The 13,121-nt window shown below is 39.9% G+C and overlaps 1 protein-coding gene and 1 non-coding gene across 23 annotated transcripts in view; one reads left to right on the top strand and one right to left on the bottom strand.

Moving 5' to 3' along the window:
• The window catches only part of MLH3 (mutL homolog 3), a 33,454-nt gene that overhangs the window by 19,769 nt on the left and 564 nt on the right, over positions 1–13,121 (top strand). For 12 of the 22 annotated variants that reach the window (XM_078335463.1, XM_078335460.1, XM_035261044.3 and 9 more), the window contains 4 exons: positions 550–709; positions 8,155–8,178; positions 8,279–8,357; positions 12,133–12,284. In XM_078335463.1, the coding sequence (XP_078191589.1) occupies positions 550–709; positions 8,155–8,178; positions 8,279–8,357; positions 12,133–12,284 (415 nt within the window). Of the gene's footprint in view, positions 1–536; positions 919–8,154; positions 8,179–8,278; positions 8,358–12,132; positions 12,285–13,121 lie in introns of all 22 variants that reach the window. The other 10 variants (XR_013521403.1, XR_013521401.1, XR_013521397.1 and 7 more) reach the window with 3 other exon arrangements.
• Positions 9,956–10,062, bottom strand: LOC118145267 (U6 spliceosomal RNA). The gene has a single exon (XR_004730394.1). It is a non-coding gene; the product is annotated as a U6 spliceosomal RNA (small nuclear RNA).

The raw sequence follows: 13,121 nt of genomic DNA, 5'->3' as shown, positions 1-13,121 counted from the left end.
TCTTCTGAGCAGCACAAATTATTGAAATTGAAAAAGAGAAGTTTCTCCCAATGTATTTCAAGTTTGGGAATATGATACTGCCAGTAAATCTTTTTTCCCTGTGACATAATTTATATTAGAGGCAGATCTATTTACTTACATCTGGTTAATCAGGACTTCTCAGTTCCCTGGTTGTTAATTACCTCCCTGCTTTAATGCCGATCCAAATCACTCTCAGACCTTTTCTTTGTGCCAGACTCTCTTAAGTGCCAGCAGCCAGAAGTTAGCAGTTCCTCAGTGAAGAAAACACACTTAGAAACAAGATTTAGACACAAATTGATCCTCAGTGGAAAAGAGAAAAACAGTAAAGGTTACTATAATCCAAAAAGGAAATTTGATAATAAAAAATCCCGAACAAACACACATAAGTGTGAGAAAAACAATACAATTTTTAAGCCCAGTGGCAGCTTTTGAAAACTATCAAGTAGTACTTAGAACGAGTACTGAAATGTGAATGAAGTACCACTTTTTTTTTTTTTTTTTTTTTTACATTTGAGGTTATTTCTTTAGGTGTTACCACAAAAATCTGGAAGATCTGGGCCTTGAATTTGTATTTCCAGACACTAGTGATTCTCTGGTCCTTGTGGGAAAAGTACCACTCTGTTTCGTGGAAAGAGAAGCCAATGAACTTCGGAGAGGAAGATCTACTGTGACCAGGAGTATGGTGGAGGTAAGACACAGCTGCAGATGTTAAGGAAATTGCTGAGTGATGGTAACCTTGTATTTTGCCTGTAGATTCTCTGAATTCATCTTTTCTTCAACAAACATTCATGGTATTTACCTGCTGTGTGCCAGGAGCTAGAAATTCAGAGATGAATTAGCTCAAAATAAGGAAGAAAGGCATTTAAAGAATATGTCAGTGAACTTTGGCTAGTAGAGGTATGTGTTTTACTTTCTTCCCAGTACACTTATGGTAATAAAAATTAAGAGTCTAGAATGCATCCAGGTAGTTTTTCAGAAGTGTTACGAAAACATGGAATGACTCCCATGCCTGGGGAGGTGGAGTCAATGAAACTGTCACAGAAAAGCTGTTTTCTTAAGACAAGTTTTTACTTTTGAGCGACCAGGTCTCACTCTGTTGCCTAAGCTGGAGTGCAGTGGTGCAATCATAGAACACTGTAGTCTTGATCTCCTGGGCACAAGCAATCTTCCCACCTCGGCCTCCCAACACACATAAGTGTGAGAAAAACAATACAATTTTTAAACCCAGTGGCAGCTTTTGAAAACTATCAAGTAGTACTTAGAACCAGTACTGAAATGTGAATGAAATTGTGGATAAAATCTCTTTTATCCACAAGTAACTCCCAAGTAACTCAGACTACAGGCATACACCACCATGCCTGGCTAATTTTTTCCTTTCTTTTTTTTTTTTTTTTTTTTGTAGAGATGGGGTCTTGCTTTGTTGCCTGGGCTGAACTCCTGGTCTCAAGCAATCCCCCTGTGTTGGCTTCCCAAAGCCCTGGCATAACAGGCATGAGCCACTGCGTGCAGCAAGAAAAGTCTTCTAGAATACTGGGAAACTACCAAGTACAGAAGAGGGGAGAAGGGCATTCTAGACAGAGGAACACATATCAGAGACTTGAAGCAGATCCTAAACTATCAACAGATATGGCTCAAATTAAGATCTACAGTTGACCCTTAGACAACTTGGGTCTGAACTGCACATGTACACTTATATGCAGATTTTCTTCTACCTCTGCCACTCCTAAGACAGTAAGACCAACACTTCCTCTTCCTCCTTCTTAGCCTATTCATTGTGAAAATGATGAGGATAAAGATCTTTATGATGATTTCTTTCTTTCTTTTTTTTAAGATAGGGTTTCACCATGTTGGTCAGGCTGGTCTTGAACTCCCGACCTCAGATGATCCGCCCGCCTTGGCCTCCAAAGTGCTTGGATTACAGGCGTGAGCCACCATACCCGGCTCTATGATGATTCATTTCTACCTAATGAATAATAAATATATTTTCTTTTCCTTATGATTTTCTTAACATTTTCTTTTTCTTTCCTTCCTTCCTTCCTTCCTTCCTTCCTTCCTTCCTTCCTTCCTTCCTTCCTTCCTTCCTTCCCTCCCTCCCTCCCTCCCCCATTTCTTTTCTTTCTTTCTTTCTTTCTTTTTTTTCTTTTCTTTCTTTTATTTCTTTCTTCTTTCCCCAGGCTGGAGTGCACTGGTGCAGTCTTGGCTCACTGCAACCTCTACCTCCCCAGTTCAAGCGATTCTCCTGCCTCAGCCTCCCGAGTAGCTGGGATTACAGGTGCACACCACCATGCCTGGCTAATTTTTGTATTTTTAGTAGAGACACAGTGTCACGATGTTGGTCAGGCTAGTCTTGAACTCCTGACCTCAACTGATCCACCTGCCTTGGCCTCTTAAAGTACTGGGATTATAGGTGTGAGCCGCTATGCCTGGCCAACATTTTCTTTTCTCTAGCTTACTTTATTGTAAGAATACAATGTATAATATGTACAACACAAAAAATATGTGTTAATCAATTGTTAATGTTACTGGTAAGGTTTCTGGTCAATGGTAGGCTATTGGTAGTTAAGACTTGAGGAAATCAGGCCAGGTGCAGTGGCTCATGCCTGTAATCTCAGCATTTTGGGAGGCTGAGGCAAGCAGATCATTTGAGGTAAGGAGCTAGAGACCAGCCTGGCTAACATGGTGAGACCCCTATCTCTACTAAAAATACAAAAAATTAGCCAGGCATGGTGGTTTGTGCCTGTAATCCCAGCTACTCTGGAGGCTGAGGCATGAAAATTGCTACAACCACTGGAGGCAGAGGCTGTAGTGATCCAAGATCGTGCCACTGCACTCCAGCCTGAGTGACAGAGTGAGACTCCATCTCAAAAAAAAAAAGGTTTGGGGAAATCAGAAGTTATACTTGGATCTTTGACTGAATGGGGGTCAGCTAGATGGGTTGTCAGGGTTAAATCATAAAGGAATTTAGCTTATTCTGCTGAGTATTTTGCGTTTCATCTTATAGGCAGCCAATGAAGAATTGTAAGCAGGAGAGTAAGGTACATTTTAGATTGCATTCCAAATATGATTACTTTACATATACATTTTGGGGTAAAGGTTTGAAAAGCTGCTGCTGAAATGTGGCATTGGAGGTGTTGGAGGGGACCATTACTTCTTATTTTGATTATGTTTCTTTTTTTTGACAGCAAATATCATTTATTTTGTCTTGTTGCCTTTATCCTCTCCTTTCCTGTTTTCTATTATGGTTTTCTTTATTTCTCTTTTTTCTCTTTCTGCTGGTTTAGAAGTTATATATTCCATTTGTATCCTTTTAGAGATTAGCCTTAAATTTTAGCATGCATACTTATCAAAGTTTAAAAGTAATTCATTTCTCTATCCTCTTCCTGACTTTCCAAAATCGTACAAACCCTTCATCTCACATCACCCTCCTCCCATCTTCCATGTAGCTGTCTAGTACTTTAATTCCATCTTGTTTTTAATCCCTGATGGTCAATTATTTCATAGTCAATCTTTATTTAGATTAAACAAAGGGTTCACCAGAGTCTTTGTTAACCATTGCCTCTTGCATCCTACTTATTCTGTGTTCTTTTGTATTCTGTATAATTGTTTTTTAACTTAAGTAAATCTCTTAAAAGATATTTTATCCACAAACAAATCTTGAGACAAAAAAATAAAAATAAACAGAAGTTATTTTATTAAGAGTCCATGGCCCAGGCACCGTGGCTCCTAGCACTTTGGGAGTCCGAGGCAGGTGGATCACCTGAGGTCAGGAGTTCGAGATCAGCCTGGCCAACATGGTGAAACCCTGTCTCTACCAAAAATACAAAAATTAGCCGGGCATGGTGGCCGCACTTGTAATCTCAGCTACTTGGGAGGCTGAGGCAGAAGAATTGCCAGAACCCGGGAGGCAGAGGTTGCAGTGAGCTGAGATCACATCATTGCGCTCCGGCCTGGGTGATAAGAGTAGAACTCTGTCTCAAAAAAAAAAAAGTCCATGAATGATCAGCTATCTTTTAAAATATCTTTATTTTGCCTTCATACATGCATGATTATCTAGCTAAAAACAGAATTTCACATTGCCATTTATCCCCCTGCATTTTGAAAATATTCTACTACTTTTGACTTTCTATTTTATTTATTTATTTATCTATCTATCTATCTATCTATCTATCTATTTATTTATTTATTTATTTTTTTGAGATAGAGTCTCACTCTGTTGTCCAGGCTGGAGTGCTGTGGGGTGACCTCAGCTCATTGCAGCCTAAGCCTCCCAGGTTCAACTGATTCTCCTGCCTAAGCCTACCAAGTATCTGGGTTTATAGGTGCTCACCACTACACGCAGCTTATTTTTTTTGTCTTTAGTAGAGACAGGGTTTCACCATGTTGGCCAAGCTGGTCTTGGACTTGTGACCTTAGGTGATCTGCCTGCCACAGCTTCCCAAAATTCTGGGATTATAGGTGTGAGCCCCTGCGCCCAGCCCGACTTTCTGTTTTAGCTGTTGAAGAAGTCCTTTGTCATTTCAGTTATTACTCTATAGGTAATCTGATTTTCCCTCCGGTTGCTTTTAAGATGTTCACTTTATCTTCGGTGTTCTGTAATTTCCCTATAATGTATCTTTGTATGGATTTATTTTCATTTCCTTCTGGAGATTCACTATGCTTCTTTAGTTTAGAAAGTGTGCAGTCATTATTAACTCAAACGTTGTTTCTTCTATATTCTCTCTCTTGTCTCTTGGAAATTTTGCCAGATATCTACTAGGCCTTATCTTTCTACTCTCCATGCCTCTTCAGCTGTCTTCCATATTTCCCATTGCTTTCTCTCTCTCTGATACATTCTGGGAAATCTCCTCACTTATCTTCTGGTGAACTAAAGTATCTCTTCATCTTCTGTTTAATTATATGTTCAGCTTATCCACTGAGTTTTTTATTTCAGTGACTACATTTTTAATTTCAATGAATATATTTTTTATTTCTAGAAGTTGTTTTTTTTTTCCCCAAATCTCCCTTTTCCTTTTTCATGGTGTCCTGCTTTTTTCATTATTGTTTCTACTCCTTTATCTCAGCTTTCTTTATTTGGAGCACAGGCACATCCATATCAACCCTGTGTGAAAGTCTGAAGTGCTTTAGTATATCTAAAATTAGAAGACAGATATAGTGGATAAATTGAGTCAGGGAGAGCAGCTGAGGGGTTATTTCAGTGGTTCAGATAAGAGAAGATGAGGATTGGACTGAGTCAGTAGCAGAGGGAGCAGAGAGGATATTTGAGACAGAATTTGGGAGGCAGAAGCTAGAGGACTTGGTGAGCAATCGAATGTGAAAGGAATAAAGGAGAAAAGAGAAGCAACAGTGATTCTGAGGGTTGTAGCTTGCGCAGCTGGAAGGATGGTGGTGCCATTGACAGAGAAGGGACACAGATGAAGAACAAACCTGTCTGGGGGTTCCATCATGAAACTGGGTTTGGACACAGTGAATGGGCCTTCAGATGGAATGCCCAGTGGATAGGCAGACTTAAACGATCTAGTACTTGGCAAAGAAATCTGGGCTGTACCTATCAATCTTAGAGTTAACAGCATATATATTTTGATAATATCAGAAGCTGGAGAAGGGCCTTGATGAAGCGAGATTGTCCAGGGAGAATATGGAGAGTAAAAAGGAACAGAGAAAAGGGTGGAGCCTGTGGAACATCAGCATCTAGGGTGCATATGTTTTGGCAAAGGTCTGGAAAGCTCTGCTGAAAAGAGGAAATTCTAAGAATGGCTGAAAATATTTGGTTGGAGAGGAAGGAGGAAAACCAGGAAAAAGTAATATTGCCAAAACCAAGAAAAGTTGTAAACAATAAGGGAAGGGTCAATAATGGCTATGAAGTAGAGCCCAAAACCTTGGGCTTGGCTGTCTCGAGGATATCAATTGTCTTGTGGAATCATTTCCTGGGGATGAGATGGGCAGAAGATAGAGTGTAGTGAGTCAGGAGTGCATGAAGCGGGAGGAAATGAAGCTAAGTAGACAGCTCTTTCTAGAACTTTGGCTACATACACACAGAAAAAGAGAGATGGGTTGATAACTAAAGGTTAGGGGTGTGGGAAGTGTGGTGGGACTCAAGGCTGAGGAAGGGCTTTTGTTTGCTTTAAGACAAAAAAGACCTAAGCACGTTTGCAGGCCAAGGATGAAACATTCGAGAGGAAGAGAGCTGCCAGTCAGCTCTTGGATCATCTTGGCTTTGCCCTTTCCAGAATCGCCTTTGGATCAGACAGACTTTGCTCTGCTTCCAGCGAAGCTCTTTCCTCCCCACAGATGTACTTTCTCTAAGACTCCTGCTCCAAATTGTCCTAAATCCAAAAGATAGGATCTGTTAGAGTCTTTTATTGTAATTCAGTCCCTAAATATGTAACCAGAAAATTATAAGAAAAGCTTTTTCTGAAGGAACTTCAAAGACTACTGTTAAGGAGTTTACTTCCAATGGAAACAAACCTTCTGGTTTCAGAAAATCTGGATTATGCTATGTCAGGTTGATCAGGAAAGATTTTGTGTGATTCTGGAAGAAGCTGGAACAGTTTTAGTGTTTTGAAGAGGTAGCTACTTGAATCCTAGCAGCTGAAAGATCATTAATACATCTTTCTATAAAGCTCTATCTTCTAGCCTGATGAATGAGGCTTTAAAAATATTAAATTAGGCCAGGAGCGGTGGCTCATGCCTGTAATCTCAGGACTTTGGGAGGCCGAGGCAGACTAATCATTTGAGGTCAGGAGTTTGAGAACAGCCTGGCCAACATGGTGAAACTCCACCTCTACTAAAAAATATAAAAATTAGCCAGGCATGGTAGCGGGTGCCTGTAATCCCAGCTACTCAGGAGTGTAAGGCAGGAGAATTGCTTGAATCTAGGAGGTGGAGGTTGCAGTGAGCCAAGATTGTGCCATTGCACTCCAGCCTGGGCAACAGAGCAAGACTCCATCTCAAAAGATTAAATATAATAAACAAAATAAGAATATTAAATTATCCAGCATTAAATGATGTAAAATGGATTGAAATGAGTCCCATCTACCCTTCGCTAGGCTTACAAACGGATGTTTTACCATCCCAGATATACAAACACAAGAGAGAATAGCAGAGCAGTTAGTTTGCTCTCCAGCCACACTAAGCTTTGTTAGTGGATTGAGTATTATGAGAACATCTTTCCGTTTAGGTTTGTTTGGGAAAACGTGGTTTTTAAATTATAGATAATATAGTATCTACTACCTAGTTCTTGGTAACTGTGTTCATTTATAGGAGTGGCAGACTAGAGTATAGATGAAGGAGGGAAGAGAATTTCCTGAGTCTGATTTTAAAAGAAAATGTACCATGTTGTAATCTTAGGAGGCAGATTTCAGGTAGCCATTTCCAGAGTAAAGAAATATTATCTTATAAAGAAATCATTAAATGTGCAACAGGTTTTTTTCTTTTTACCTCCAGAGGTTAAACAAATTGGTAGCATGAAATAGTGTCTGCTTTAAATTTCTTTAAAGTTCTTTGGTAAATATTAATATCCACAGGGATATAACTGTTAAAAAGTTTACCCCAGGGACAGAGACATGCAAGGGAGGAGAAATTTCTCAACAAAATGCCTCAGAAAATAAACTTTCTGACCTGAAGGGAATTGTCCCCAAAAAGCCCGTGGGAACTAAAGTGACTGTTTACTTATGTTTATGATATTTAAGCAAGTGTTATACTGAGCAGTGGTTGTATTGAAGGTTGTTTTGTATTTATTCTCAGTTTGTGTGTAATATTACACTTGTTCTGGCTAAGATTATACACACAAACAGACAGCCTTTTAGTGAGAAGCCTTCCTGATGTTTTGAATTGGTTGAATCATCAGAGCTACTCTCACTAGCTACATAACCTCATTCGTTGAGAACCTATCTCTGGAGGAAGTTGCAATAGCTAAATGTATTCTCTGTTTAATAAGAGTTCCATTCAGTTGCTTGTTTTTTTTCATATTCAAAGTACCTTACAACAGATAAATTTGTACCCAAATGCTATATTGCTGGAACTCTTTCCTTCAGGAGGCATGATGTAAAGAAGGAAATTGAGATCTTTTGTAAACTATCAAAGGGAAGTAAAACATAACAGTAGATTAAAGCCTATTTTCCTTTTGCTTTGTAGGAATTTATCCGAGAACAAGTGGAGGTAAGCTTTTCTCTTATTTGGGGGTTTCACGCAGAAGTGCCACACATACAAGGCTTCATTGCCCCATTTCTTTCCTATTAACAATGTGTTTATGCATTAGCTACTCCAGACCACAGGAGGCATCCAAGGGATATTGCCACTGACTGTCCAGAAGGTGTTGGCATCCCAGGCCTGCCATGGTAAGCCCTTTAATATAGCAGTGATCGAGCACCTCTACATAGAGAGCCCTGGCAGGGGTGCTGGGATTACAAAAGAAGCAGAAGGCACATTTCCCACTTGACTCTGAGAATACAGTTTAGATTAAGAAACTGAATATACATTTAAAAATCACTTTTACAAAAACAAAATTCCAGCACACAAATTTTCCTATAATACTTCCTGACCTATATGAATGGAGGAATTACTTCTAGAGGAGATGCATTTTGAGTTGAATTTTGAATGAGCTGAGGAACATGGATTCACATCATGGAAGGAGGAATTCACTGCAGGGAGAGGAAACAGCCTGTGCAGAGACACAGAGCAGCAACAAGTTGGTTATATGAGAAGCAGCAAAGAGTATGAAGAAACTAGGCAGGTAAGAAAGAACAGAAGCCTAGAAGGTCACAGCAAAACTTTTGGATTTGATACAGAAGGCATTAGAATTAGCAAGCGTTCTTTTTTTTTTTTCTTTCCAACTTTTATTTTAGGTTCGGGGGGTACACATGCACTTTGTTGCGTGGGTGAATTGCGTGTTGTAGGAGTTTGGTGTACAGATTATTTTGTCACCCAGGTAATGAGCATAGTACCCAATAGGTAGTTTTTCCATCCTTACCCTCCTCCCATCCTCCACCCTCAAGTAGGCCTAGGTGTCTATTATCCCTTCTTTGTGTTCAATATGTATTCAGTGTTTAGCTCCCACTTGTAAGTAAGAACATAGAGTATTTGGTTTTCTAATTCACTTAGGATCATGGCCTCCAGCACTGTCTATGTTTTTGCAAAGAACATGATCTCGTCCTTTTTTATGGCTATATAGTATTACATGATGTATATGTACCACATTTTCTTTATCTAGTCCTCCATTGATGGGCATTTAGGTTGATTCCATGTCTTTGCTAATGTAAATACTGCTGCAGTGAGTATAACACATGCACGTGTCTTTATGGTAGAATGATTTCTATTTCTTTGGGCATATTCCCAGTAATGGGATTGCTGGGTTGAATGGCAGTTTGTTTTAAGCTCTTTAAGAAATCTCTAAACTGTTTCCACAGTGGCTGAACTAATTTATATTTCTCACCAACAGTGTATAAGTGTTCTCTGCAGCCTTGCCAGCATGTTATTTTTTTACTTTTTAACAGTAGCCATTCTGACTGGTATGAGGTGGTATCTCACTGTGATTTTGATTTGCATTTCTCTGATGATTAGTGATGCTGAGCATTTTTCATAGGCTTGTTGGCCATGTGTATGTCTTCTTTTGAGAAGTGTATATTCATGTCCTTTGCCCATTTTTTTTTAATAGGGTGTTTTTGGTTTTTGCTTGTTGACTTATTTAAGTTCCTTATAGATTCTGGATATCAGACCTCTGTTGGATGCAGTTTGCAAATATTTTCTCCCATTCTGTAAGTTGTCCCTTTATTCTGTTGAGAGTTTATTTTGCTGTGGAGACGCTCTTTAGTTTAATTAAGTCTCAGTTGTCAATTTTCATTTTTGTTGCAATTGCTTTTAGAGTCTTTCTCATTAAATCTTTGCCAAGGCCTATGTCCAGAATGGTATTTCTGAGGTTTTCTTCTAGGGTTTTTATAAAAAGATGGAATGCTTCAGGAATTTGCATGTCATCCTTGTTCAGGAACCATGCTAATCTTCTCCGTATTATTCCAGTGTTATTACATGTGCTGCCAAAGCAAACACCTTTGAGGATTCTTGAGCAGGGTAATATGATACAATATAGAAAATGGGGATTTGGGTGTGTGGTGTGCACCTGCAATCCCAGCTACTCAGGAGGCTGAGGCAGGGGGTCTAGGAGTTTGAGACCAGCTAGGGCAACACCGTGAGACTCTGTCTCATAAATGAGTGAATGAATGAATAAAAGAATCAAAGAAAATGGTATTAGAGGAATATACTTCAGGGATCATGACAGTTACAGAATCCCCTGCAACTATCATTGTGGTCAGCACAATGGGGTCTCCAACCCAATGATCCCCTCCCCATTTTATCCTTCTCCCTCAGCCTTCTTCTTTCTTCACTTCCTGTCCTTCCCAGCTTTATAACCATACCCCATCATTAGTCTCTCTCCTGCAAAAATCCTGAAGTCCTTCCCCCTTCATCCTATCATTACTCCTTACATATACTCGAACATAGCTTGACTCTGCCCCCACCCAAAATCTCATTTTGAATTATAATCCTCATAATCCTCATGTGTCAAGGGTGGGACCAGGTAGAGGTGACTGGATCATGGGGGCAGTTTCCCCCATGCTGTTCTCATGATAGTGAGTAAGTCTCATGAGAGCTGATGGTTTTATAAGCGTCTGGCATTTCCCCTGCTTGCACTCACTCTGCCCCGCCGCTCTGTAAGGAAAGTGCCTCCTTCTCCTTTGCCTTCCGCCATGACTGTTAAGTTTTCTGAGGCGTCCCCAGCCATGCGGAACTGTGAGTCATTTAAACGGTCTTTCTGTTATAAATTACCCAGTCTTGGGCATTTCTTCATAGCAGGGTGAGAACAGACTAATACTCCTCCATCACCAAATTTCATCATTGCCACTTTCAAAATGTATCTTAAATGCATCTGATTCAGCCTGTCTCCTCCCTCATTCTTGCCACTGTTGAGTCCTCTTACTTAGTTCCTCATATCCACTGTTAACTCCCTTTCAAGCCACTCTTCTCTCAGTACCCAGAGGAATCTTTTTGAAATATCCCTCAGAGCATGTTATTCTTCTAACTAAAATGTGTCAGTGATGACCCATTGCTCTTGGGATAGAAATGTAATTTTTTCCTGTGGCCCACAAGGGTCTTCGTGGTTTGGCCCCTGCTTGCCTCACCAGCGCCACGTCACATCACTCTCCACTTTCTTCTTTACATCCTGGCCTGCTTTTTTGGTCTTACACTTCCTGTAGGCTAAACATCTGTCAGCCTTGGGGCCTCTGCCCTGGGCTTTTCCTCTATGTGAAACACTTTTCTCTCCTTCAATTAGCCGTGTCTTTCCTAACCTAAGGCCTCAGCTTAAATACCATTTTGCCAGGAAAGCCTTCCTTGAGCTCCTAAACTAGGTTTGGTTCTTCCTATTATATATTTATATCCCATATTTTATAGTACTTACACTTATCATTTAAATTATTGTGTCCCCAAAACCTAAAATCCAATAAAAAATTAAAAAAAAATAAAATAAATTATTGTGTAATTATCTGCTTCATGTTTGTCTCCCCTATTAGAGCTATAGATCGTAAGCGCCATGAGGGTGGAAATTATCTGTCTCATTAACTGCCTGGTGAAGCTCCCAATACAAAGTATACACTTAATAAACATTTGTTGACTGGGTAAATTATGCATAAAGGCAGGTTATAACAATATGAGTTTAGGAAGATTATTTTGGAAATTAGAAAAAAGAAGCAAATAAAGTGAACATTGTAAGGAAACAATCAGAGATTGCTATTGGATGATCCATGGACAAAGATAATCTCACTTCACAAACCTATAAGGAGTAGGCAAAAGTACTCCTCTTGCCTCTTGGAGAAAAACCCTGAAAGCAAGATCCTACAGAGATTAGAAAGACAAATACTCCATAAGAAAAAGCTGAGAGACAGGTCAGTCCTGAAGCCTGAGTTTCATCCATGGTCATAAGCACCAATTTTAAGCAGGATTAAAGCCTCATTAAAGAAGCCTAAGAAACATGTTACTTTTTCCAGATATTTGGCACTGACCCAAGGTCAGCACTGGTTCCCCACCATATACACTATAACCTTCTTGTTTTTCTCTTTCATTTAGGGGCCGTTAAGTTTAATGATGGCTTGAGCTTAGAGGAGAGTTGCCGCCTTATTGAAGCTCTGTCCTTGTGCCAGCTGCCATTCCAGTGTGCTCACGGGAGACCTTCTATGTTGCCATTAGCTGACATAGACCACTTGGAGCAGGAAAAACAGGTACATTAATGACTAATAGGAGCAGGAGGGAGCAAAGTTTATCTTCTCTTTCTTTTCTGGCTTTTACTATCCAGCTGTAATCTGTCTTAATCCTTTCCAAAATAGGGGAGTTTTGCAAAATCTGCATTGCAAGTTTCACATAAAGCCTCACCTATTTCATCTTCCAGTTCAAATCCAAATAGAGCTTAGACTGAACTGTTAGGTCACCCACATAATGGCTTTGTATTTTAAAACTGAACACATGTACAGACTTACATATCCTGAATACCTGTGGCCTGCTGGCTCTAGGTTTGATAAGATGCAGTTCTCCCTGAAGCTACTGAAAGTTGGTAGAAGCACAGCAAATTCACTATTGGCATGATATAGCCTCAACATCTGGTTTCTTGATAGTACCTGCTGGAAATGGTGATCTGTGACTGTAGCTGGCCATCCCCAAGGATCTTGAGTTATGGTTTGAGGATTATCAGGCAGGGACCCAAGCCTGGGGGTCTTTACCTTATGCTTTGGCCCTGATTACCCAGCAACCTGCAAACTACGATGTGGATAATGCAGTGGATAATGAAGGCACAGAGTGGCTTCAATTAAGAACTTCTGTCCTTGCTACAGTCTTCAGTGAAGGGGAACATGGAGAGCATAACAGGAATGCCCCTGTTGCTGCTTTCCAAAATCTTTTCTTTTGCTAACCTTTCCCTGCGAAGGAATATAAAATCTTTTCTTGCATGGAGATTTCCCGTACTAATGTTTTCTGATTCAACTAGTTGATTTTACTTCATTAAAACCTCTTTGTTTCACAAAGAAAAATATGAGGAAAGTTTTGTCCCCATTGCTGAAGAGCTG

This window comes from Callithrix jacchus, chromosome 8 (genome assembly GCF_049354715.1).
Source record: "Callithrix jacchus isolate 240 chromosome 8, calJac240_pri, whole genome shotgun sequence".
Taxonomy (NCBI): Eukaryota; Metazoa; Chordata; class Mammalia; order Primates; family Cebidae; genus Callithrix; species Callithrix jacchus.
The sequence above is the reverse complement of the archived record's forward strand: the minus strand, read 5'-3'. Positions and strand labels throughout refer to the sequence as shown.